The sequence below is a fragment of the Cotesia glomerata genome, linkage group LG5 (genome assembly GCF_020080835.1).
Source record: "Cotesia glomerata isolate CgM1 linkage group LG5, MPM_Cglom_v2.3, whole genome shotgun sequence".
NCBI classification, from domain to species: Eukaryota; Metazoa; Arthropoda; class Insecta; order Hymenoptera; family Braconidae; genus Cotesia; species Cotesia glomerata.
Genome location: NC_058162.1, coordinates 25,675,398 through 25,701,414, shown reverse-complemented (window position 1 = coordinate 25,701,414; position 26,017 = coordinate 25,675,398). Strand labels below are relative to the sequence as shown.

Here is a 26,017-nt window from a genome sequence, read left to right as displayed (position 1 = left end):
TCACCTTTACAAGCATGAAATTTGAGTGTTTTATATACATGCTTGTAAATTAAAATAAAATTAATTTTAAAAAATTTCTAATCTAATTATAAAATTATTTACATTTTTTGGCTAAATGAGTGTTCGTCTGTTCATTCATTTTGGCGTACGAATTTTCGTTGTTATGTTTTTTATTTATCGAGACTTTGTGACTTTGAAAGATTCTATTAATATTGCTTTAGTTTTTTTCTTTATTTAAGACTATATTTTTCGGAATTTTAAAATTTGTAAAATTAATTATTTTAAATTACATTTAATATTTACTTTCTAAGTTCTAGTAATTTATAAATTCGGAATGTTATTAGTTTGACTAGTTGACTGCAACCCAAAACAATCAAAAATTTGCGATTATTAAAGTGAACTAGAAATTTAAATTGCGCGCCTTGATTTTTCAACCAAGGAATCTTATTTTCATTTCATCTATTTCAATTTAGAGGAACATATTTCGCTAAATTTATAACCTTGGATTTGAATTTATTGTAATATATATTATTTATAAAATTTTCTAATAATTTTGCCGCCAATTTTTAATTTATTTTTAGTTCTTAGTGTTAGGGGAATCCCGGAATTTTTAAAGATGGAGGCCAATAACCTAAAACGTAAAAACAATTTGCGATTATTAAGGTAAATTTAAATTGCGCGCCTTGATTTTTCAACCAATAAAAAATTAGGGAGCATATTTTTGCGATAATTCGATACTTAGTTTTCACACTTATTTTTATTCTATCTATTTTAATTTAGAGGATTGCTAAATTTATAACCTTGGACTTTAATTTATTGTAATATATATTATTTATAAAATTGTGCAATTATTTTGCCGCCAATTTTTAATTCATTTTTATTTTTCAGTGTTGGGGGAATCCCGGAATTTTTAAAGATGGAGGTCAATAACCTAAAACATAAAAACAATAAATAATTTGCGATTATTAAAGTGAACTAGAAATTTAAATTGCGCGCCTTGATTTTTGAACCAATAAGGAATCTTATTTTTATTTCATCTATTTTAATTTAGAGGAATAATATTTCGCTAAATTTATAACCTTGTACTTTAATTTATTGTAATATATATTATTTATAAAACTATGCAATAATTTTGCCGCCAATTTTATTTTTCAGCGTTGGGGGAATCCCGGAATTTTTAAAGATGGAGGCCAGTAACCTAAACCATAAAAACAATATTTTTGCGATAATTCGATACTTAGTTAACTTGACACTTATTTTTATTTCATCTATTTTAATTTAGAGGATTTAATTTAATTCAGAAGATATAATAAAATAAAATATTCAAGCCATCTACTGGTAAAATAATAAAAGAGTTAAGCGGCTCGATAAAACAGTCGAGCATCGGAGTTCTTGTGGCAGAAAATCTCTGCCTCTCACTTTGTATAAAAAATTTATATAAACACCTGACATGTGTAAGTTAAGTATACATATATATGTTAATATATTTATAGATATACTGTGATATATATATAGATATAATTACATGTGCGGTTATAGCTGGGCAAGTGTTACAATGACTAGAGATTCGCATTGCGCGGTTGTCGCGCTTTCGGTCCGGTTCGGCAGTGTAGCTCCTACTCGGTCTACCTCGGTTCCATTATCACGGGCGCGACCGCGAGTCCGTCACAGGTCCCAGGTTGTCCGGTTTAGTAACGTAGCCGCGTGGCAAGCACGCATGGTGAGAGTAAGGTAAGAATGGTATAATAGAGAAATTACTAAACATTTAATAATTTTTTTTTAATTATTAAATTGGAACAAAAAAAAATATAAAAAATTGCACTTGTAATTTTTTAAATTTTCTGCATCTGGAATTTTTTAAAAATAATTTTATAAATTTTTTAGTAATAAAAATTATAAAATGTCCGCTAAATTTATTTTCACAAGTTAAGACACTAATATATAAATTGTTGAGAGTATGTTTATTTTTTAGCATAATAATTAATTATTTATCACTTATTAACACAATATTAATTGGTGTGAAATGTTATATTTAACAGGCTTCAAAGCGGATTAAAATCTACTGGCAAGATTGACGGATCATTGTCAGACAGTATCCGGTTGCGCACTCGATCATTCTAGAGTTGAGGTAGATTATCGCGTCAGCGCAAGTTAGTCATTGATTTTATCTGGATAGCTAACTGGACGATCTGAGGAACTAGATCTTAAGACACTTGGAACAACAAACTTCTTCTGAGATCTTAAACAATTCACCCGTTTTATTGGCAGTAAAGGCAATAAAAAACTACCGCCACGTGTTTAACACTTGTGCTATCACTTAATAATTATCACTTAAAATATATTATATTATTATATTTTATTTATCGTTACAATTTATACTTGTATGTACAGGTGATATTTAAGATGACGAAGGTATTTAAAGAGATCGCCGAGTCTTGTGGATATCATTCCCATCAAGATATCGTCGGGTGATTAAGTGTTTTCTTGTATTGTTATATATTTTTATTTACAAATCACAAATTTTTTTATTTTTTTTTCAAGTGTTACTATTGTTTAAAATGAATGGCATTTATTTATTCCGGTGGCAATAAGTGATTTTACTACTCAAAAGTTTGATTCGGTGGCCTACATTCACCCGGGTTACGTTTTCTGCTAATAAAAGCATCAGCGGAAGACAAGAGTAAGAGATTAAGTGATTGTTATATACGTTTACCGCAACCACAGGAACAAACTCAAGGTATTTTTATTATTTCTCACTTTTTTATTTTTATTACAATAATAATTATTATAAACAAATAAATTATTATTATGGTATTTAACTCTTGCCTATTAATTTACAAAATGATCAACAACTTTTTACCGAATAATTCGTGTAAGCGCATTGTTCTAAATAATCAGCGTAGCCAATATAATACTCGAAATGGTAATTTAATTGATATTAAAAATGCAAGGACTATTACTGCTCAAAAATCAATTATTTATAACGGTGTAAATGGTATAATGAGCTACCTGAAATAATTAAAAATCAAAATACAGTTGTAAGTTTCAAACGAGCGCTAAGCGATTTTATAAATAAAAGCGTTGATATTAAAAAAAAAAATATATATCAGAATTATATTTGTACACAGAAAAAAAAATTTACTTGAATCAAGTAAATAATTTTGAAGATGTTCATTTTCTTGATTTCAATAAAAAAATTCTTAAACTAAGAAATTCTTCTTGGTTTAAGTGAATTTTAATTGATTCAAAAATTTTTTGTCTTGATTCAAGAAACTTTTCTAAATTTTTTTCTTGATTCAAGAATTTTTCTCTTGAATCAAATTAATTTTTTAACATGTATTGTAACAAAATAGCTAATGCTAAAGCACAATAAATAATAATAATAATAATAATAATAATAATAATAATAATAATAATAATAATTATTATTATTATTATTATTATTATTATTATTATTATTATTATTATTATTATTATTATTATTATTATTATTATTATTGTTGTTGTATATTTAATATATGAAGATCGGTGTTTTAAATTTAATAAATTAAAGATAGTTAATATTATAAGCCAGCTACCCGATCCAAATTGTTGGAGAATGACTAATTTTTCATTATTAATTGTTCACCATAATATTTTATCGGTATGAAGTCTCAATACCATCAGAGAAAATTTAGGTGACGATAACAATTAATTGTTAAGCTATCTGAAACACTGTCTGTAACTACCTTCCAGTTACCTATTAAGTTGTAGAGCAACTTAACTGGTAGAGCATTTGGCGCGTAACCAAAAGATCCAAGTTCGAGTCCTGGTCTGGGCTGTCTGAGTTATTTTTTCAGTGACTGAAAAAAATTACATCTTTCTAAAAAAATAATTGTCGAAAACGAATTTTAATTGTGAATTTCACCTAAATTTGCTCTGATGGTATGAGATCTCATACCGATAAAATATTATGGTGAAGAAGTAATAATAAAAAATTAGTCATTCTTCAAGAATTTGGATCGGGAGTATTCGGCTTAGAATAATAATATAATTATGAATATTAATAATTATTATAATTTATAATTATTAATTTATAATATATTATTAATATTAATAATAATAATAATAATTATTATTATTATTATTTGTTTTTTTCTGGTATTACAAATATAATTTTAAAAAATTACCGCATTTATGTTAGTTAATAATCTAGATTTTTAAACTCTATGATTATTTCTTCAGATAATATTGTGTAAATTTCATTAGAGAGAAATTATAGGTATTATGATAAAGAATATTATCAATCAGTTTATAAAAATATCGATATTATTATCAAATTTATATAGTTAAGCTTATTCTCATAATTTAACGAATAAAATTCAATTGTTTTGTATATTATACTTAATTCGCATTCTCGCTACCGGAGTATAATTTAGTCATAAAGTAATTCAATTAGGAATTCAAAGGGTTAGAACAAAAAAAAATTTTTGTCGCTCTAACTTGTTATTTTATAAAAATTTATTGTTTCAAATATGTTTTACTTCCAACAATGCGGTTATTTTCATTCTAAATATTTATTTGTTTATATTTTAAATATTATTTTTAAATATTAATACTCCTTTGCTTAAAAAAACATTAATTTAGATTTTGCAAAGTCTTTAATAATCCAATTTTTAAAAATATTTATAATAAAAAATTTTCCATCGAAATTATAATAAAATAATTTTCCAGATTTAAAAAATAAATAATGGATTTATCAACAATAGAAGCTTCAAAATTAGCTTTACTAAAAGCACAATCAATGCCGCACAGTAACTCGCGAATAGGAATAATAACAAAGCCAATAAACATACGTAAAATGAGCACAATGGAAGAAGAGAGCTCTGAGGATTTAGATACTAGCACTCATCAGATCGCAGTGATGAATCTCGGGCAGCAGACTAATCTCAGTAACAATTACACCTGCAACGACGATTCTGATCTGAGTGATCACGAGCGGGAGCGAGGAAGGCTGCTCTCAGCTGGCAGCCGTAGAATTTTTATTGTGCCAGCTACTGCAGCAAGTGGTAGTAATCCTAGTGCTCAGATAGGTCATACCACCACCACCAGCTCTACCGGAAGCGGGAACGGGAATTTAATAAGCAAAAAATCAAGCTGCAGTCGTAATAGCAGTGCCGAGAGCTTTCAAGATAGCAAGTCGAGAAGAAGGGACGAGGAATTAACGATGCGGATCAGCCGTGATAACAGTTTCCATCGGGAGTCCGTGAACGGTCATCACCATCCTAATCACAATCATCATCACCAGCATCAGAATCACCATCACAGCTACCATCGCGATCAAAACGGTTTGCACCGCGAAAACTCAGCCCACGGAAGATTTAATCGCGGAGTTGAATTGTACGGAGGCAGACATCGGTATCCAAGCATGCGTTCGCTCAAGTCAAACGCCACCGAGGAGCATCATCAACAGCCGACAACCAGCTGGGCTTCGATGAGCTTCTCCGACGCTACTCCAAGCCAGTCTCCAGCTCGTGGAGCGCCGTTCCATGAGTCCGTTTCGATTCGCTCCTTGGCTTCCATTGGACTGGGATCCTCCGATGGCCGAAAATTGACGATAAGACGGGTCCCAACCTCGCCATCTGAATTGCTCAACATGCTTCAGTCTCCGTAAGTTAAATATTATTTATTTATTTATTATTTCCAGCTTACAAGTCTATGCAAATTATCCTATATTTTACAAAATATTTAAAAATATATATATAAAAAAATACAAAATGCACAAAGAGTTAGAAAAATACTAATATTGCATAAATTTTATATGGAAATACTTGTAACACAGAATATTGTACTATTACAATGACAGATTCATGATCCAAGCTTTTATCTTATAGTTTAGCGTTTTTTTTTACTACAATTTAATATTATTAAGATTATTAGGTTTGGAAAATCCAAAAGTGCACGCCTCATACCGTTCATTCATTTTTTAAGAAAAAAATAAATTGTGTAATTGATTTTAAAAAAAATATAATTAAGTAATTTCTATCAGAGTATTTTTTATTTTTTTTTTAAATATCGGCGCCCTTTTTTTCTTGTCATATGCACACGCAGTCTAAAAAAAATCTAGCTTGATCAAGTGGCGCCATAGTTTTTCACGTGACAAATAAGAAAAGTTTGTTTATCTTGATACGGTTGTATAATGAATTTTAATAAAAATTCAATTTAAAAAACAAATACGTAAACTAAGTTACCGATATTAAATACGGACGCAGTTCATCGAATTCTTAAACTAATAAAAAAGGCCCGGTCTTGAAATATCAATTTGTACGGGAGTAATCGTGGGTACATCCAAAATGGGGTGACATCAGAACGTCCACGTAAAATTTTTATCAAAACGTTTTTTCTTTCAAAATAGCAACATAAAATGATTTTAGAAAGTAAAATATGGTTTAATTTAAGTGTTTTCTCGGTGTAAATCTACTTATATTATTGTATAAGTGCAATATGGTTGTGATAGAGGCATTTATAGATCACAAAATTGCTTGACCTTGACGAGTCGAGTATAAAGCACAATCTCACGCGCTTCGCGCTATGAGGCGTGCAATATTTTATAGCAACATAGTAAGCATTTTTTACGCTAATCCTTTTTTTAATTTTAGGGAGAGATATCGACTTAAATTTAGTTCTAGTTTGTTTAGTATTGTACACTGATAGAAGGATTTGTTTATAGTTAAAAATATTTGTTAATATTTAACAAATGATTTATTAGAGACCACTTTTTAGTCCTTAACAAATATTTCTTAGTATTTAAAAAGATTTATTAATATTTAATAAATTAATATCTGATTTATTAAATACAAACAAATCGTTTTAAATACTAAGAAATATTTGTTTGATACTAAAAAATGGTCTCTAATAAATGATTTGTTAACTATTAACAAATATTTTTTTAATATAAATAAATCCTTCTATCAGTGTAATAGTATATTACACACCTAGGGAAGTAAAGTAAGAAATGTCTCAGATCACATGTAATTGTCAGCCGAGGCGAAGCCGAGGTTGACAAACATGTGATCTGAGGCTTTCTTATTTACTTCCCGTGGAGTGTATACTATTTTTTTGTCCGACGAAGGCGGAAAGCGGCAACTTAGTTTAGCGCAGCGGGACGAAAGTTGCCACTTTCCGCCCGGAGGGCAAAAAAGATCTTTTCTGCCCTCCAGGCGGAAAGTGGCAACTTTCGGCCCGCTGCGCTAAACGAAATTGCCGCTTTCCGCCTCTGTCGGACAGAAAAATAGTATACAAACCTATGGCAGGAAAATAATAAATATCTCAGATCACATATATGTCGACCTCGGCTTCGCCTCGGGCAACATATATGTGTTCTGAGACATTTCTCATTTTCTTGCCACAGGTGTGTAATATACTATTACACTTTTGATAGTAACGCATTAGGGTTTTTACAATAAAAGTTTTCTTAATATCAAGAAGTAAGTGAAGAACACCATGACCTTCGAAATATTTTAACATGATTTTGAATGGTTAAAATGGACTTAATGGCGTTATTATAAGTTAATAATTAATTGTTTATTTTTTTTCCTCTCTATAATTAAATAATGTGACAAAGTCATTATCTACCCATCATGAAATTGTCAAGTGTAAAGATTAAACTCATGATGTCTGTTTACTTAACTCCGTCTATTTACTCGAGGATTTACCACGTATTTAAGATAATAAGTTGTGATGTAATTTTTAGGCCTCTGGATGATGACATGTCGACGACAGACACCGATGATTACGGGACATTTGACGACTTGAGTGACTATCATCAACCAAAACGGCCTCACTGGGCGAATAAAATCCAGTTTGTTTTGGCCTGCGTCGGGTATTCCGTAGGTCTTGGCAATGTATGGAGATTTCCGTACTTATGTTACAGCAGCGGTGGTGGTAAGTACTTGAGATATCCGCTTATAATTAACCTGAGAACCAGGAAATCCGAGTCTTTGAATTGTCAAAAACGTCCGGCTTAGCAGTAATAGTATTAGAGTTGCCTGGTGGTGGTAGATAAATCAGATAGATGTAGATATAAAATTATCAAACCCATTGTCCTGCTACAAAGCAAGGTCAGTGGATACGCTGATTTATGATGCCTTGATGATATTAAACGATCTAGTACGATAATTCTCACTACAGCAGAGAGCGGACGTTTTTGTCGAGTGGTTATTAGAATTAGACAGGTGATTTAACAACTTCAAGCGCTACACTTAAGAGGTTATTTTGCTATGTTTAATAGCGTTAGATAATAATTTAATTTTTTTTATTGCAGCTGTTAGAGAGAATGTTTAAGATTTTTATCAAGAGTTTGATTAAAAAATTTCTTTAAGAAATTTTTAAGCCCTTGTGGAAAAATTTCTCTGAAAAAATTTTAAATCATTTTTTATAAGTACGAATAATAGTTCTTAAATGTTACTAAGTGAAAAAAAAACTTTTAATTTGCCATAAATATCAAAGTAATTCCAAAATTTCGAATGAATTATTCAGAGTTTATAAAACTTGATGTAGAAAAAATTTCCTGGCTTGATATGAGTACAGAAAACTAAATTTTTATTCAAACATTTCGTCTTACACAAAAATTCGTATAAGTTGATGATAGAATCAAAAGCAATGACAGATAAATTCTGTATAAGTATTAAAAACATATTTTTTTTTTCAGATTTTAGAAAATTTTATTGACATAATAAGGCGTTACAATGTTCTTAATAGTATATTTAACCATTAATACATTATTACATATAATTTATTATTATCGTTACAATCTAATTTTAGGATAGGTAATTACAATACAATTTATTTTTAGGGAAAAAGCTTCAAAAAAAACCTAATAAGATATATTTATGTTTTTTATATTAAAAACATATTTTTTTTTTTTTTTTTTAGTTTAAATAGTTTATTTAACATCTAATAATACATTGTAGGTTCTTACAATTTACAACAACAATATAAAATTGGGTTCCCGTTTATCGAAAACATTACCCAGTATACAGTCTCTTTACAATTTATATAATAGTATGACTAGATAGTTGATATCGAATTTTCAGGGAAAAAATTTTTAACAAAAACCCTATGCAATACATAAAACTTAAGACTAAAAAAAAAATTAACATTAAGCTATACATAATTGTTGCGGGAGATTATATTTAAAGAAAAGATGGGTTTCCCTTATTTTACATACATTGTTTAAAATATTATGAGTATTAAAGAGGTTCGAGCGAATCTAATATAAAAAATAATTTCCAACTTTGAGCTTTGAAATTAAGTATCCGTATAAATAAATACGTCATTTATTTAATCCCAAAATTTAAAAAAGATTCACCGTTTAGTTACTTAGATATTAAATTTTAAAAATCATATATTTTATCTCCTTATACACGGGCTCTTATGGCGGACAAACGTTTTGTCAAGACTTTAATTATTTATTTCAATATTAACCTCCCAACTTTAACGGATAAAAAACTATACACGCAAAACTTGGATTATTGCAAAATATAAAAACAATTTAATAATAATACATTACCGATATAATTTTTGAAATATTTAAAGTTAAATTTTATTATTTTTTTTTTTCTTTATGACCCATTATGTATATATAAATTAAAGTTTTTTTTCATGCCTACTGGTCAAGTGACTAGTGAACTTTATTCAAGCCAAGCGATGGACATTCCATCTGCACTATTGGCCGAGAGACATTCTCTCTTTGCATTAGTTCTATGGGGTCCATCGACTTGAATACTAGTAAAGCTGGAAGTTTTGTGGTATCTGTTCGAGTTGTAAAGATGTTAAACAAACGAAAGAAAATGAAAGAAACTACATGAGAGCAAAGATAAACTTTGAAAAAATAAATGGGGTAGGTTACCAAGCCAGGAATCGAACCAGGATCTCCCTGATAACATGTCAAAAAGAAGGGAAAAGTAAGTAAAGTATCGAGAGTATAAGAATGGACTGAGAAAGGTGGATGGTAGAAGGAGCCCGGTAGCTTAACTGGTAGAGCTCCTGACATGTTATCAGGGAGATCCAGGTTCGATTCCTGGCTTGGCAACCAACCCCATTTATTTTTTCAAAGTTTGTCTTTACTCTCATTCAAATTTCTTTCATTTCAATTAACATCTTTATTACTCGAATAGATACTACAAGCTTCCAGCTTTACTAGTATTCAAGTTTGATGGATTTCCATCGAACTTATGTACAGAGAGGATGTCTCTCGACCAATAGTGCAGATGGAATGTCCATCGCTTGGCTTGAATAAGGTTCACTAGTCACTTGACCAGTAGGCATGAAAAAAACTTTAAGTCAAATTTTATGTTTGTAACTCGTTTATCGTCAGCCATTTATTCGAATAAAGATTTGACAACATCGCGTCAACAGCTGAGAAAAAAGAAAAGAATAGAAATATAGTTACAGAGAGAGAAATGTTTAACTCACACACTCATCCACGTCTCTATTAAGGGTATAATCAAACGCGCTATTGCCAAATCTGTTTATTTATTCCGGCAAGTAATAAATACCAAAGTAATTTTATTACTTTACTTTATTAAATAAGTAAAAATCATCAATTATTAAATTGTTTAAATTATTTTAAATTAAAATAAAGAATTTTTACGAATATTGGGAAGACTAAAATTAAAAAAAAATTTTAACACTATTTTGACTCATTAGTTACGCTCGAACTTACTTAAGTTTAAAGTCATAAAATTGTATAGCTATTTGTTTGACATATTCTGTTAACAGAGTAATATTGCTTAAAAACATATCATTTTTAAGGAACTTAAATCACCTCAAATTTAACTCTTCTACTAGGAGAAATTTTAGCGACCATGCGCCCTCCGCCGGAGATTTTTGGTACTAATATTAAAAAGCGGTTGTTGGGCGCCAAATAATCTAACAAGAGGGTTAAAACTCGATCAAGAAACTTGTAGAGATATCGAATGGTACGATTGATTAACCAGCGACTTGGTAGTTAATAACGCATTTCTCTATACAGTAGGATCATCGGGATTATCATTATTAATATCAGCGAAGATGAAAGATGGGATTAAGTATCCAAGGTCATGTATCAAGTTCCCGAGCGGGATTGCGCCACGTCCGTTTCCTCCGGTGTTACACATACAAGAGTGGTTTTAACGTTTTTAAATTACTTGTAATTCAACACCTACTTTTGTCGCGTGCGTTAACGTGCCCTTGTAACAAATAATTTATAGTCTCACGCGTAGGTGTCATAGAATAAGAAGAAGAGCAAGATCATTCCCGTGTTAATATACATGTGTATATTTATGCTCTTGTAAATCGTATCAAGTTGATAGTTTGCCAACTATTGTCTTGATCATTATCATCCTCATAATTTTATCTTATTCTATTTCTTCGTTGAGTTACTCTCTATGATTCATCCGGGGATATAATTGAAATTTATCCTTATCAACCACTTTATTAATTGCATAACAATGCCGACAAATAAAATTTTACGTAGTTTTGTACTTTGTACACGTGTAATACTAAATAATAAATTTAGTATTTAATTGCTAACTTGCGAATGGTAATGCTGTGAATAATGACTAATGCAAAATAAGATATTTAATAACAAATGACCAACAAGTAATTAAATTCACGTGGTATGCTCGGTATAATCACGCTTATTGATGAAATAATGAATGAATGAATTCTTTGGATATTTATGTTATTAAATGAATTTTTAAATTTAAAATAAAATGTAAAAAAAAACGCAAATACGTCATTAGCGAAAAAAAATAATCGTGACACTGCGAGAAGATTTATTCTAAGCGTGTGATGCAATTCGACAAGGTTCCACGTGAATGTAAATAGATCTTTTATCGGTCATTTCGCGATCCGATTTGCGTATTACAACTATCCTTTGTTTTATTTATCCATTATTATTATTAATATGTGTGCTCTTCTATTTAACTCTGTTATTACAGTCCAGCAATAATAGAGTTTAATAATATGAATAATAAATAAATTATTCTTTATGTCAAAACGAACAAACGCAGTTGCGTGTTATGAAGCGGAAGTTTCCCCAAGTAATGCAGGATCGATGTATGAGTTACGTTTGCTTAGTAAACTTGTTACTTGTTCATCAATTACCAACAATATCAAAATATTAAGCCTTCTATTTGTAGGCTATATAAATTATAATATAATAGATGATTACATCACCTGGAACGTTTATTTTTAGTTAATATTTGCTTACTTATTGTCAATATTTGGATTAATATTTACCTTTTTTTTTCAGGTGTATTTTTGATCCCGTACTTTATTATTCTAATTGTTTGCGGAGTTCCATTGCTGTACATGGAACTTGCCGTCGGGCAGTTCACCAGGCGAGGTCCGATTGGTGCTTTGGGACAAATTTGTCCTTTATTTAAAGGTAATTTTTATTTTTTGGAAATTTTGAGAACACTGTCAAACAAAAAAACTTTTTTTACTGACTGAGTAACTTAAAAAATAATCGTAGTCATAAAATAAAATAAATAATTAAAAGCTAGCAACCTTGCAGTCACTATGTGACTGCTGTGACTTGTAAAATATAAAAAATTAAAATTTTGATTTATTAAATAATGATTTTTGTTAAATTGCACTGTACTTTCTTAAATATTGACGTTTTTGAAGATATAAGCTCATCCTGATGTTACTCTTATCAAGAGCTTTCATTTGAGTACCCTCATGCATTTTTGATATATTTTTCATATATACATATATATAATATATATTTTAAAGATATAAGCTCATCCTGATGTTACTTTCATCAAGAGCTTTCATTTGAGTACCCACGTGCATTTTTGATATATTTTTCATATATACATATATATAATATATATTTTAAAGATATAAGCTCATCCTGATGTTACTTTCATCAAGAGCTTTCATTTGAGTACCCACATGCATTTTTGATATATTTTTCATATATACCTATGTATAATATATATATATATATATATATATATATATATATATATATATATATATATATATATATATATATATATAAATGTATGAAATATATAAAAAATTGATGTGGGTACTCAAATGAAAGATCTTGAAGAGGGTAACATTAGGATGAGCTTATATCTTTAAAAATGTCAATATTCACAAGATATAATGTCATTTCTTAATTATTGACATTTTTTAAGATATAAACTCATTTCAATGTTACACTCATCGAGACCTTTCGTTTAAGTACCCACATGACATTTTTTATATATTTTATATATACGGTATTCGTGGAATATATAAATATATAAAATATATGAAAAATTGATGTGGGTACTGAAATGAAAGGTCTGGATGAGTTTAACATCGGGATGAGCTTATATCTTTAAAATGTCAATAGTTCACAAGATATAATGTCATTTCTTAATTATTGACATTTTTTAAGATATAAACTCATTTCAATGTTACACTCATCGAGACCTTTCGTTTAAGTACCCACATGACATTTTTTATATATTTTATATATACGGTATTCGTGGAATATATAAATATATAAAATATATGAAAAATTGATGTGGGTACTCAAATGAAAGGTCTTGATGAGTGTAACATCAGGATGAGCTTATATCTTTAAAAATGTCAATAGTTCACAAGATAGAAGCTCATTTCTTAATTATCTATCTAGAGATATTTTCGAATACAGCCTAAATACTTATTTTGGAAAAAAAATTTTTCTTATTCTCTTAATAATATAGATAATTTTAATCATAAAAAAAATAAATACTTATTGTCCAACGAACTCAGTTTATTTTTAGACAGAGTTTTTTTGACCTCTAGAGAAAAAAATTAATTTATTAGTTATGAATAATAAATTACCGTAAAAAAAAGTCTTGACCTCCTGTCGCTTTATGAAAAAGTTTTAAATTAAAAATTCAGTTATTTTTTGTTCGAGTAAAATCTAATTTTAATTTAATAAGTATAAATATTTATTTATAAATAAATCATCCCAAAAATATTTTTTTTCACATTGTTTTATAAATAAACAAATCCCTGACATATTTTTACTCAATAATTTTTTATCAAAACTGATAATAAAAAAAAAAAATAGTAATGAAAAATTCTTGAGATTTTACTCACGATAAAAATCACCGTGATAAAAATAAGGATTAAGATATTAATATAAAAAATAATAAAAAAAACTTTTTTTGTTAAACCAGGTGCCGGTTTGTCATCGGTGGTGATATCATTCCTAATGTCAACATATCACAACGTAATAATAGCCTACGCGATATATTACTTCTTCACAGCGTTTAAACACGAGCACCCGTGGGCGAACTGCAACAACTCGTGGAACACCCCAGCCTGCTGGCACCCGGAAGCTCACGGTAACCGCAGTAAACCCAACACTTCCCGGACACCGTCGGAAGAATTTTTCGAGTAACTGGACTTTCGTTAGTTCTTCAAATAAAATGATAAATAATGAGCTTTCGAGAATTATTTATACTTAACAAACAATAATAACAATTAAATCGGTGCTAGGCAAGCTTACCGATTTAAATGACGAGTAACAGTGGATCTTGTATGACTTTAGCAAGAAAGTACTCCAGATCAGTGCTGGGATTGAAGAGCCAGGGATCCTCAGGTGGGAAATAGTCGCCTGCTTGCTCACCGCCTGGATTATTGTCTACTTCTCAATATGGAAGTCCATCAAATCGTCGGCTCAAGTTCGCTATTTGACTGCGACCCTTCCGTTCCTTCTGATTTTTGGGTTTCTTCTTCGCGCTCTCACGCTGCCGGGAGCTGACAAAGGTTTACAATTTTTCTTTCGTCCACGATGGGAATTACTAGGTAATGCCAAGGTAACAAAATCAATTTACTTTTAAAGCTTAGATAAATTTTTAATTATGTTTTAGAATTTGTTTATGAAAATTAAATCATTTTTTTTTATTGCAAAAAATATACATGCAGAAGATTTTTAAATTATGAGTGGAAATTTTTTTTAACTTTTAATTTAATTATTGAAAAAAATAAAAAATTTTTTAACTTCGGCTAATTTTAGTACCATAATTTTTTATGGTACTAAAGTTAGCTGAAAAGGTAATTATTTACAAGTTTACCATTTTAATTTTTATTTTTGATATATTTTCTTTTGAAAAATACATAAAAATAATTAACAAAAAAAAAAAATTGATTACGAGAATTTTAACAAATTTTCAAATAATTTATAAATTTTTTAGAAAATTGTGATATTTAACTTTTTTTTTTTAATTATTTGTTTTCATATGTACTTTTAAAAAAAAATATATATAAAAAATATTAAAAAAAGATAAAATAAAAATTTTATCCAAAAAGATGAAAGCTAAAATTTTTTCCATTTGAAGGCAAAAAAGCTATCGAAATATTAAATTTTTGATATTTTCGATATCACTACCATAAATCCGCCGTAAAAACAAGCAGAACAAAAAAAAATTAAAAAATGTTAATTTTTCACCTATAGTGGCCGAAAATAGATTTTATCTCACTTGTAAATAATTACCGCTGAAAATTTTTATAAAAAATCGCGTGCCTAATGCCAAAAGGGCGGATAAAAGTTATACGCCCTTTTGGCTTTACAAAACCAAAAGGGCGTATAATTTTTAACTTCCCGCTAAGAAAATCAAAGATTTTCAAAAATCGGGAAGTTATTGTTTTCACCCCGTTTTGCAAAAATCGAGTTTTCATCAGATCTCGACGTTTGAAGGTCACAGGAAGCTTCCCTGACTATCCCCGCGAGGTTGTCACGGTGTCTGTATGTATGTGTGTGTGTGTGTGTGTGAAAGTATGTGATCCGCTTATAACTTTTGAACGGCTTGACTGATTTCATCGCGGTTGGTGCCATTCAAAAGGGCTTGACCAAACTTAGATTTTGAAAACTATTTGGACCGATTCAGATCAATAGATTTTGAGAAATCTTAAAAAAACTGAAAAAAAAAAATTTTTTTCAAATGTGGTTTTTTTGGAATAACTTTTAAACGGCTTAAAGGTTCAATTCCAAAAACTAATCAGCTCATAACTTCAAAAAACCACGTCGATCGCCACCAGTCCGGTCAAAATCGGTTGATTCGTTCGAGAGATATCGTGAACGAAAGAAAACCGAAAAAAGTGTTTTTTCGGAATAACTCCAAAATTCCTAGCGCGATCAATTCAAAATTTAAAATTCTTTGTGAGGCTTGAAAAACTGCGTCGAATGCTGCCAACCGCGTGAAAATCGGTTTATTCATTCAAAAGTTATTGCGGTTTAAAAATTCAAAAAATAGTGTCTTATCAAATCTCTATCAGACTTTTGAGCTCGAAGAGCTCAAAAGCATAGGAAAGCAATCTCTTTGAGCTCGTAGAGCTCAAAATAACCCATAAATTGTATTTTTAAGCTCGAAGAGCTCAAAAACGGCATTGGTGCAATTTTAAGCGCCTAAGTATGAAATTAGCGGGAAGTTGCAGGGATGGCCTTCAGGGTCAACCGTTTTCCTAATTTTTTTTTTTTTTTGGTGCCAATCGTTTTGTAAACATGTTCTAAGCCTAAAAATGAAAAAAAAAATTCCAAAGCCAAAAGGGCGTATGTCTCAAGTTATACGCCCTTTTGACTTTAGAACTCTGAAAATTTATTGATCTAAAGCAAAAAGGGCGTATAATTTTTACCTTCTCGTTAAGAAAATAAAAAATTTTCTAAAAGCGGGAAGTTATTGGTTTTACCTGTTTTTTGAAAATAGAGTTTTCATCAGATCTATATTCAGCTATACTCGACTCAAAAAATTGTTTAATGATTAGTTAATAATTTCTTACTCATAATAAGATGTTTTTCATTCTATATATACATATTATGGATTTTTACTACAATTTTATGCAACGAATAAAAAGGAAATTTATAAAAAATATAAAATTTTAGTACGCGAAAAAATTTTTAACTCATATGCTTCTTTAATCATTGAAGTGTCCAAAATGATGAAAATTTAAATTTACTACTATCAAAAATGTAGACTTTTTCAAAATTTTTAACTTCCCGCTAAGAAAATTGAAAATTTTCAAAAATCGGGAAGTTATTAGTTTTACCCCGTTTTTCGAAAATCGAGTTCTCATCAGATCTTGACGTTTTGAAGTCCTAGGAAGCGTCCCTGAATGTTTTCGCGATGATGTCAGTATGTCTGTATGTATGTGTGTTCGTGTGTGTGTGTATGTATGTATGTGAACCTCTTATAACTTTTAAACGGCTCGACCGATTTTATCACGGTTGACACCATTTGAAAGGGCTTGACCAAACTTCGATTTTGAATACCATTTGGACCGATTCGAACCGGTAGATTTTGAGAAATCTAAAAAAAACTACAAAAAAAAATTTTTTCAAAAGTGGTTTTTTTGGAATTACTTTTAAATGGCTTTACCGATCAATTCCAAAATCTAATCAGCTCTTAAGATCAAAAAACCACGTCGGTCCCTGCAAGCCCGGTCAAAATTGGTCGATTCGTTCGTGAGTTATCGTTGTCGAAAGAAAACCGAAAAAACTGTTTTTTCAGAATTATTTTGAAATTCCTGGCTCGATCGATTTAAACTTGAAGATTCTTCATGGGGCTTCTAAAACTGCATCGAATGCCGCCAACCGCGTGAAAATCGGTTCATTCATTCAAAAGTTATTGCCGTTTGAAAATTCAAAAAATTGTATTTTATTAAACTGCTATTAGAGTTTTGAGCTCGAAGAGCTCAAAATGACACAAAAATCATATTTTTGAATGTGTAATTTTGAGCGCTTAAGTTCAAAATGAGCGGGAAGTTGCAGGGATGGCCTTTAAGGTCAACCGTCGTCCTAATTTTTTTTTTCACAAACTTTCTTCGTACAATTTCGAAGACTGTTGTTCGAAATTATGAAAAATCCTGATTTTTTTTTATGCGCCCTCTTGGCGTTAGTACGTCAAAAATTTTTTTTCTGCAGATCTTTACGTTTCGAGCGATTCTAAAAAGAATGGCAAAAAAAGTATTTTTTTACGCCCTTTTGGCATGGAACCCTATCTAACTGCTGTAATACGACCTTTTGGCATTAGGCACGCGAAATTAATGACAGTAAAAAAATGATTTAAAAATTTTCATTAAATTTTGTTCATAATAATTTAATAGCTATAAAATTATTAAAAAATTTCTTCAGTCTCAATTTTTTTTTACAAATTGAAAAAAAAAATTTACTTGCAAAAATGCAACTTTTTATTTTATATTTTAAAAATTTATTTTATATTTTAAAAATAATTTTCTAGACTTTTTGAAGAGAAAAATAAAAAAATTGTCAAATTCCATTTTAAGTGTCATAAACTTCAATTTATTTAATTTAAAAATTATGACCAAAAATTTTTTTACTCTACTGTAAAATATAATAAACTTGAAGTAGAATATTTAAATTAAAGAAACTTTTTTAACTAAAAGTTTATTGCAGGTTTGGGTAAACGCAGCGGCTCAAATATTCAATTCATACGGGATCGCATTTGGTTCGATGATATCCTTCGCGAGCTACAATAAGTTTCACAACAATATCTTTGTGGATACTCTTGCGGTCTCGCTGATAAATGGATTGAGTAGCTTGCTCGTGGGTATATTTGCCTTCGCAGTAATCGGCAATATTGCCGTTGAACATAATACTACCGTTAATGCGGTACTCACCGATGGTATGTGTATATATTTAATTTATGTTGCTGTTACGTATGTTGAGCATTAAAAGTTTCTATTTGTAAACCCAATACCGTTTGGTATTTAACATTTTATTTATGTTCAAGGACCTGGTCTGGTGTTCGTCGTGTATCCTCAGGCCTTGGCGAAGATGCCCGCGTCCCAATTGTGGGCCGTTTTGTTTTTCTTTATGCTCGTCTGTCTCTCATTGAATAGTCAAGTACGTATCATTTCACGAGTATTTATTACTAGCTATAAATGGCAATTATTAATATACTTATCAACTAGTTCCTCATCCTCGTTTTTTATTTAATATAAATCTATTTATAGAAAAACTCCTTTTTATATCTTGAAGCAATGCATTAATTTTGAATTATAAAATATTAATTTAAATAAGGAAATTTTGTCTTGAATTAGTGCATTTTAAATGTTTCATTTCTTTTTCTAAAATAGTTTATTTATTATGATAATTTTTTGAAGCAGTTAAAAATAGATTAGAATTTCGCGATAAACAAAAATTGTTTATTTATTTATTTTGTTCTGTATATGTCAATGTGGTTGGGTCAAAAATTAATTTATGTAATTAAGAGACTAAGAAAAATTTTTAACTGGTATTATATCGTAAATTGGGTTTGATATTTTTTCAGCGTTATTTATGATTTAAATAATTGAGAATAAGGAAAATTTTCTGACGGGCTTATTATTATTTTTAAAGGAATTTTTGTAGTTTAATTTGGTATCATCAGAAAGGACGAGATAAGAATTAGTGCCTAGGTTTTATATATTTTTTAGAAAATTTTTTATTTAAAGTTTTTGGAGGAGTTTTTAATAGTTTGTTGGTTCTATAAATTTGTTCCGTGACATTTGTCCATTAAATTATTAGTAATTGATCCTGTGATAGCACTATTATTTTTAAAATTTATTTAAAAAGTACCCAGACTATGTATAGTGTCATAAATATCAAAAAATCATCAAGTCTAAATTTTCTTATTTACAATCCTTAATTTTCGGCAGTCACGTAGTGACTGCTTGCTAGTAAGACTTCAAGTTTTTAATAAATTAATTTTTATATAAGGTAAAGTGCCCAATACTTGAACACTTATTAAAATGGGACCAGTACTTGAACAGACTTTTCGAATTGTTATAATACGAAATCCGTAAATTTATTATGAGTAATATAAGCATATTATAATTATTAAATGATACAGTAATGGATTTCTGTAAGTTTTTTCCATTATAAATCAAAAAAATTATATTTTTATTAACTTAAAAGTTAACATGTCGAGAATCGCCGATAGATGCTATTTTTTTTATAAAAAGGTACTGAATCGTAAACCGAACAATCAGTCAATAAAACGGTATATCATCATTTCAAGTAAAAAAAATTGTACCATCTAATGAAATAGTCTTTTCTAAATAAAATATATTTTTTCCAAAGACATTAACTAGAATTTTTATATTAAATTTTAGCGTTCAACTATACCTCGAAATTTTCAAAGCGGTACCCATAACCTGAACAGGCTGAGGCCGTATAATTTTAACAATACTATAATCTCTAATAGGTTCATAGACTAGTGATCAGCATTGTCATTTGTATTAATTACTGCAATTTAAATCAGTTTTATGACTAAAAATTATTGCAGTTAAAAATTATTGAACGTTTTGAATTGAGTTTTTTTGATTTATAATTGAAAATTTGATTTGTCATTCATAAAAAATGTAATTAATAGTATATTACACACCTAGGGAAGTAAAGTAAGAAATGTCTCAGATCACATGTAATTGTCGGCCGAGGCGAAGCCGAGGTTGACAAACATGTGATCTGAGGCTTTCTTATTTACTTCCCGTGGAGTGTATACTATTTTTTTGCTCGACGAAGGCGGAAAGCGGCAACTTTGTTTAGCGCAGCGGGACGAAAGTTGCCACTTTCCGCTCGGAGGGCAAAAAAAAATTAAATATAAATATTTCTCATTTTTAAATGAACATATTAAATATTGACAGTATTATTTTTAATATTACTCAATAATATGTTATATTTCTTTAGATATTTCAATAAAACGTTGAAAATTTTTGGTATGCCTATTGCCATATATTTTATTAGTTCAACTACTGCTCCCAGAGTGTTCAACTACTACTTCTTTCATCGTCTATTTTAAAAACGTTGTCAAAATATAAATAATCAATTATCTTTGTTATTTTGGTTATCAATTCAAAATTGTTAATATTTTCATGGAAATCACTAATTTGAACTAATAATTCCTTTATATATTAAAAGTAGGGTCAAATACGTTTTATTCTGAAACCTGTTCAACTACTGGGTACTTTACCTTAAATCACTTTAAAAAATAATTCAAAAATCATTTTTTTCGACCCAGTACCTATAGTCTTTATAGTATATTGTGTGACTAGGGATGAAACAAAACGATTTCAGACCAGAGTGAAGTTGCCTGCCCGAGCGAAGCGAGGGCTGGCATCACTCGGTCTGAAATCGTGTTTCATCCCGCGTCACACATTATATTTTTCATATAAGTTGCATTAAAAATGCTAGTTTCAATGTCTGGAGCCAACCAGAACTAGATAGTTTCAGACGAATAGCGAAAATACCATTTTATTATAAAACTTATAATAAAATAGAAAGTAATATTTTCCTTTTTATCGAACATTATTCGTAAACTGAATAGTTTTCTTTTGTCATTCTTATTTATGCTTAGTAACAGAATTATAATATTTCAGTACAGTTAACGGTTAGAATGACAATTATAAAGGTATAAAATAAACAAACAATTGATAGGATTGAAAATAAAGCTGCAACTTGACCTCGCGGACAGAAAATCGTCATTTTCTGTCCGCCGGGAAGAAATAATTGATTCCTGCCCGGCACAGTCGCATTGGTCTGAAATTTTCTAGTTTCGGTTGGTTCAACAGGCATTGAAACTCGCATTTTCAATGCAAGTTATATGAAAAAATAATTTTTTTGCCCTCGGGGTGGAAAGTGGCAACTTTGGTCTCACTGCGCTAAACAAAGTTGCCGCTTTCCTCCTTCCTCGGACAAAAAAATATTATACAGCCCTTGGGAAGTAAAAAAGAAAACCTCAGATCACATGTAATTGTTGGCCGAGGCGAAGCCGAGTGGGAATTTTTCCGTAATTGAAAAATAATCAGACAGCCCAGACTGGGAATCGAACCCAGATCTCTCGGTTACGCGCCAAGGGCTCTACCAGTTAAGCTATCCGAGACAAGTACTGACTACTTTATTCAGTCACGTATATAAGACCCACCGAGCAAACAACGCCACCGTCCATCTTACGGTAAAGAGCCATATTAAAGCAAATTTTTAAGGGAGTTGGGAAAGAACGGATAGGGGAAAGGGGGGGACCTACTCAGTGGGAATTTTTCCGTAATTTGGAAATTTCGGAATTTTCTTGTTTTCCTTTTCTTATTTTCCTTCCCAAGGGGTGTAATATACTATTTCTAGCTTAAAAAAATTAAAATTTTTTAGTTTGCTGTTGTTGAAGTAGTCGTGACGTCAATACAAGACGGATTTCCCAATTGGGTGAAAAAAAATTTACTTTGTCACGAAATGTTAGTTCTTATTATTTGCGCTGTTTCTTTTATTTGCGGATTGCCCAATGTCTCACAGGTAAGTTAAAATTTTTCCAAAAAATTAATTAATAAAAGAAATCTTATTATTGAATTTAATTATTTAGGGTGGAATATATTTCTTTCAACTGATTGATCATTATGCAGCATCGATTTCTATCATGTTCTTGGCATTCTTTGAAGTTATCGCAATATCGTGGTTCTACGGTGTACGAAGACTGTGTAGCAATGTCTCGGAAATGACTGGAAGAGTTCCATCGATGTACATTCAATTTTGTTGGTTTATAGCAGCACCTCTTCTGATAATGGTAACCGTATTTTATTTTTATTATTTGTGAGTTAGCATTCTGGCCGAGTATCCTCGGGCTTGAAAAAAAAAAAAAAAAAAATATTCACGCGATAAAAATTTATCAAATGAATTGCATAAAAAGTATATGAAATTATTTTAGCCTACGGGTATTTGATTATGATATTAAAAAATAGAGAATAAAAATTTTTTTGATCATTTCAAAAAATAATATTATTAATGACTAATGTTAATAATGTTTTTGTTTGTTTAGTCGGTATGGGTATTTAGTTTGATTGATTATCAAAGCCCGACGTATGGCAATGGAGCTTATCAGTATCCATGGTGGGCAGAAGCTGTTGGTTGGGGAATAGCGTCCTTGTCACTGATCTGCATTCCAGCATTTGCCGTCTACGTATTAATTAGAGCCGAGGGCGTTACTTTCACCGAGGTATTTTTATTTAGCAATACAAACGTTACTTATTCAACCTTCACCAATTTTTGCTGATTATTAATAATTAACAATCGGATAAAAAGTATTTTTTTTCTTTTTATTTGAATTATGTAATAACTATTTTACAATCACTAGTTCAATTGATCCGCAAATTATAACTCGTCCGATTGCGGCAAGAGTTATTTTTTTTTTTTTTAAAGGTCACACCATAACTCTGGATCGTATTTTTTTTTCTTTTTAATTTATTATGAAATTTTTACTTTATAAAATTATTTTCATCGGTGGAGAAAATTTATTTTGATTTAAACCGATTAAGGGGAAAATCAATTACCTTTGACCTTTCTGGTAAATTAATGGTCAAGTTTGTGCGAAGAATCTTATTAGTTGTCAATTTGCGATCTAGAGGGTGATTAATTATTTTTAATTTAATTTTTAATCATTTAAATAATAATAATTTTTAACTTTTACAATAACTTTATTATTATTATTATTTCAAATTTTATACTATAATAATAATAACTAGCAACTTTGCAGTCACTATGTGGACTATAAATAAATACAATTTCGCTTTATTAAATAATGAGTTTTGTTAAATTGCACTGTACTTTCTTAAATATTGACGTTTTTAAAGATATAAGCTCATCTTGATATTACTCTCATCAAGAGCTTTCATTTGAGTACCCACATGCATTTTTGATATATTTTTCATAAATATATATACATAATATATATAAATATATGAAATATGTGAAAAATTGATGTGGGTACTCAAATGAAAGGTCTTGATGAGTGTAATGTCGGGATGAGCTTATATCTTTAAAAATGTCAATAGTTCACAAAATACAAAGTTGGAAGTCATTTCTTAATTATTGATATTTTTAAAGATATAAGCTCATCCCGATGTTACTCTCATCAAGAGCTTTCATTTGAGCACCTACATCAATTTTTCATATATTTTAAATATTTATTTATATTATATATCTGTATATATGAAAAATATATCAAAAATGCATGAGGGTACTCAAATGAAAGGTGTCGATGAGTGTAATGTCAGGGTAAGCTTATATCTTTAAAAATGTCAATATTTAAAAATGATGTTGTATCTTGTCACCTAATGATGTTATTGAAGATATAGCTCATCTCGATGTTACATAATCAAGACCTTTCATTTGAGTACCCATTACGATCTTTTTATATATTTCATATATTTTATATATATGATATTTATGAAATATATAAAAAATTGATGTGGGTACTCAAATGAAAGGTCTTAATGAGTGTAATGTCAGAGTGAGCTTATATCTTTAAAAAATGTCTATAATTAAGAAATAAGGTTGTATCTTGTCACCTAATGATGTTATTGAAGATATAAGCTCATCTTGATGTTACACTAATCAGAACTTTCATTTGAGTACCCACATGATCTTTTTTTTATATATTTCTATATATTTAATATATATGATATTTATGAAATATATAAAATATATGAAAAATTGGTGTGGGTATTCAAATGAAAGGTCTCGATTAGTGTAACATCGAAATGAGCTTATATATTTAAAAATATCAATAATTAAGAAACAATGTTGTATCTTGTCACCTAATGATGTTATTAAAGATATAAACTCATTTTGATGTTACACTAATCGAGACCTTTGATTTGAATACCCACATGATTTTTTTTATATATTTCATATATTTTATATATATGATATTTATGAAATATATAAAATATATATAAAAATTGGTGTGGGTACTCAAATGAAAGGTCTCGATTAGTGTAACATCGAAATGAGCTTATATATTTAAAAATATCAATATTAAGAAACAATGTTGTATCTTTGTCACCTAATGATGTTATTAAAGATATAAGCTCATTTTGATGTTACACTAATCGAGACCTTTCATTTGAATACCCACATGATTTTTTTTATATATTTCATATATTTACGATATATGATCTGTAGGAAATACACAAAACATATGCAACATTGTTCTGGGTATTCAAATGAAAGGTCTCGATTAGTGTAACATCGAAATGAGCTTATATATTTAAAAATATCAATAATTAAGAAACAATGTTGTATCTTGTCACCTAATGATGTTATTAAAGATATAAGCTCATTTTGATGTTACACTAATCGAGACCTTTCATTTGAATACCCATTATGATTTTTTATATATTTCATATATTTTATATATATGATATTTATGAAATATATAAAATATATGAAAAATTGATGTGGGTACTCAAATGAAAGGTCTCGATGAGTGTAACATCAAAATGAGCTTATATCTTTAAACATGTCATTATTTCACAAGATTCAATGCCATCTCTTAATTATGTATCTAGAAAAATTATTATTATTGTTGTTATTAATATTATTAAAATGAAAAAATTGTAAATAACAACAATAAAAATAAATTTCTATTTTTATTTCAGAAACTACGCAATTCAATTAGATCACATTTTGAGGCCTGCAAAGTATGTCGTCAGGAATACTGCGCAAATCCGCTGCATAATTTATCGGATACCGATAAGGAGCAAATCAAACAACCACTCCAAGAAATGAACAGTCTGATAAATAACGTACCCATCACAATAATACCCGCAAAGTCTAAAACATAATAATAACAATAACAACAACACTACTAATTAACTGTCAATAGATGAAATTAAATAATATTCATAAAAATAATTATTTATAATTCAATATAGTCAAACAATAGACCCGGCTGACCAAAGAGTGGCCATTTATCACATAAAATAGAAGCCGATTAGTTGAAATTATCTATTTAGAAATTTATAAATCACATGCATGCCAAGACTGCGATATTACAACGATTAAAATAATATTTTTATTATTATTATTACCGGTAAATAATTCTAGAAAACTCTTTACTTGTTTTGATGATATTTATAGATAATTTAGTTTACAGAGTGATATATATATTATATACATAAAGTCTTCCATATACTCTCGGTTGTCGATATTTACCATACATGTATGGCATAGTTTTAA

The 26,017-nt window shown here is 29.3% G+C and overlaps 1 protein-coding gene and 1 long non-coding RNA gene across 2 annotated transcripts; one reads left to right on the top strand and one right to left on the bottom strand.

Annotated features, from left to right (window-relative positions):
• Nucleotides 1-593: 593 nt before the first annotated feature.
• LOC123265374 lies at nucleotides 594-4,942 on the bottom strand. Its single transcript, XR_006509563.1, has 3 exons — nucleotides 4,836-4,942; nucleotides 932-1,198; nucleotides 594-631 (listed from the first exon to the last, which is right to left on the bottom strand). It is a non-coding gene; the product is annotated as an uncharacterized LOC123265374 (long non-coding RNA).
• Nucleotides 1,281-25,690, top strand: LOC123265362 (sodium- and chloride-dependent GABA transporter ine-like). The gene is made up of 14 exons (XM_044729087.1): nucleotides 1,281-1,454; nucleotides 1,540-1,731; nucleotides 2,040-2,737; nucleotides 4,714-5,649; nucleotides 7,733-7,923; nucleotides 12,278-12,412; nucleotides 14,193-14,412; nucleotides 14,567-14,834; nucleotides 18,428-18,656; nucleotides 18,765-18,877; nucleotides 22,157-22,297; nucleotides 22,365-22,565; nucleotides 22,818-22,994; nucleotides 25,438-25,690. The coding sequence occupies exons 4-14, from the start codon at nucleotides 4,730-4,732 to the stop codon at nucleotides 25,621-25,623; spliced, it is 2,781 nt and encodes a 926-aa protein (XP_044585022.1). The 5' UTR covers nucleotides 1,281-1,454; nucleotides 1,540-1,731; nucleotides 2,040-2,737; nucleotides 4,714-4,729; the 3' UTR covers nucleotides 25,624-25,690.
• The last annotated feature ends 327 nt before the right edge of the window (nucleotides 25,691-26,017 follow it).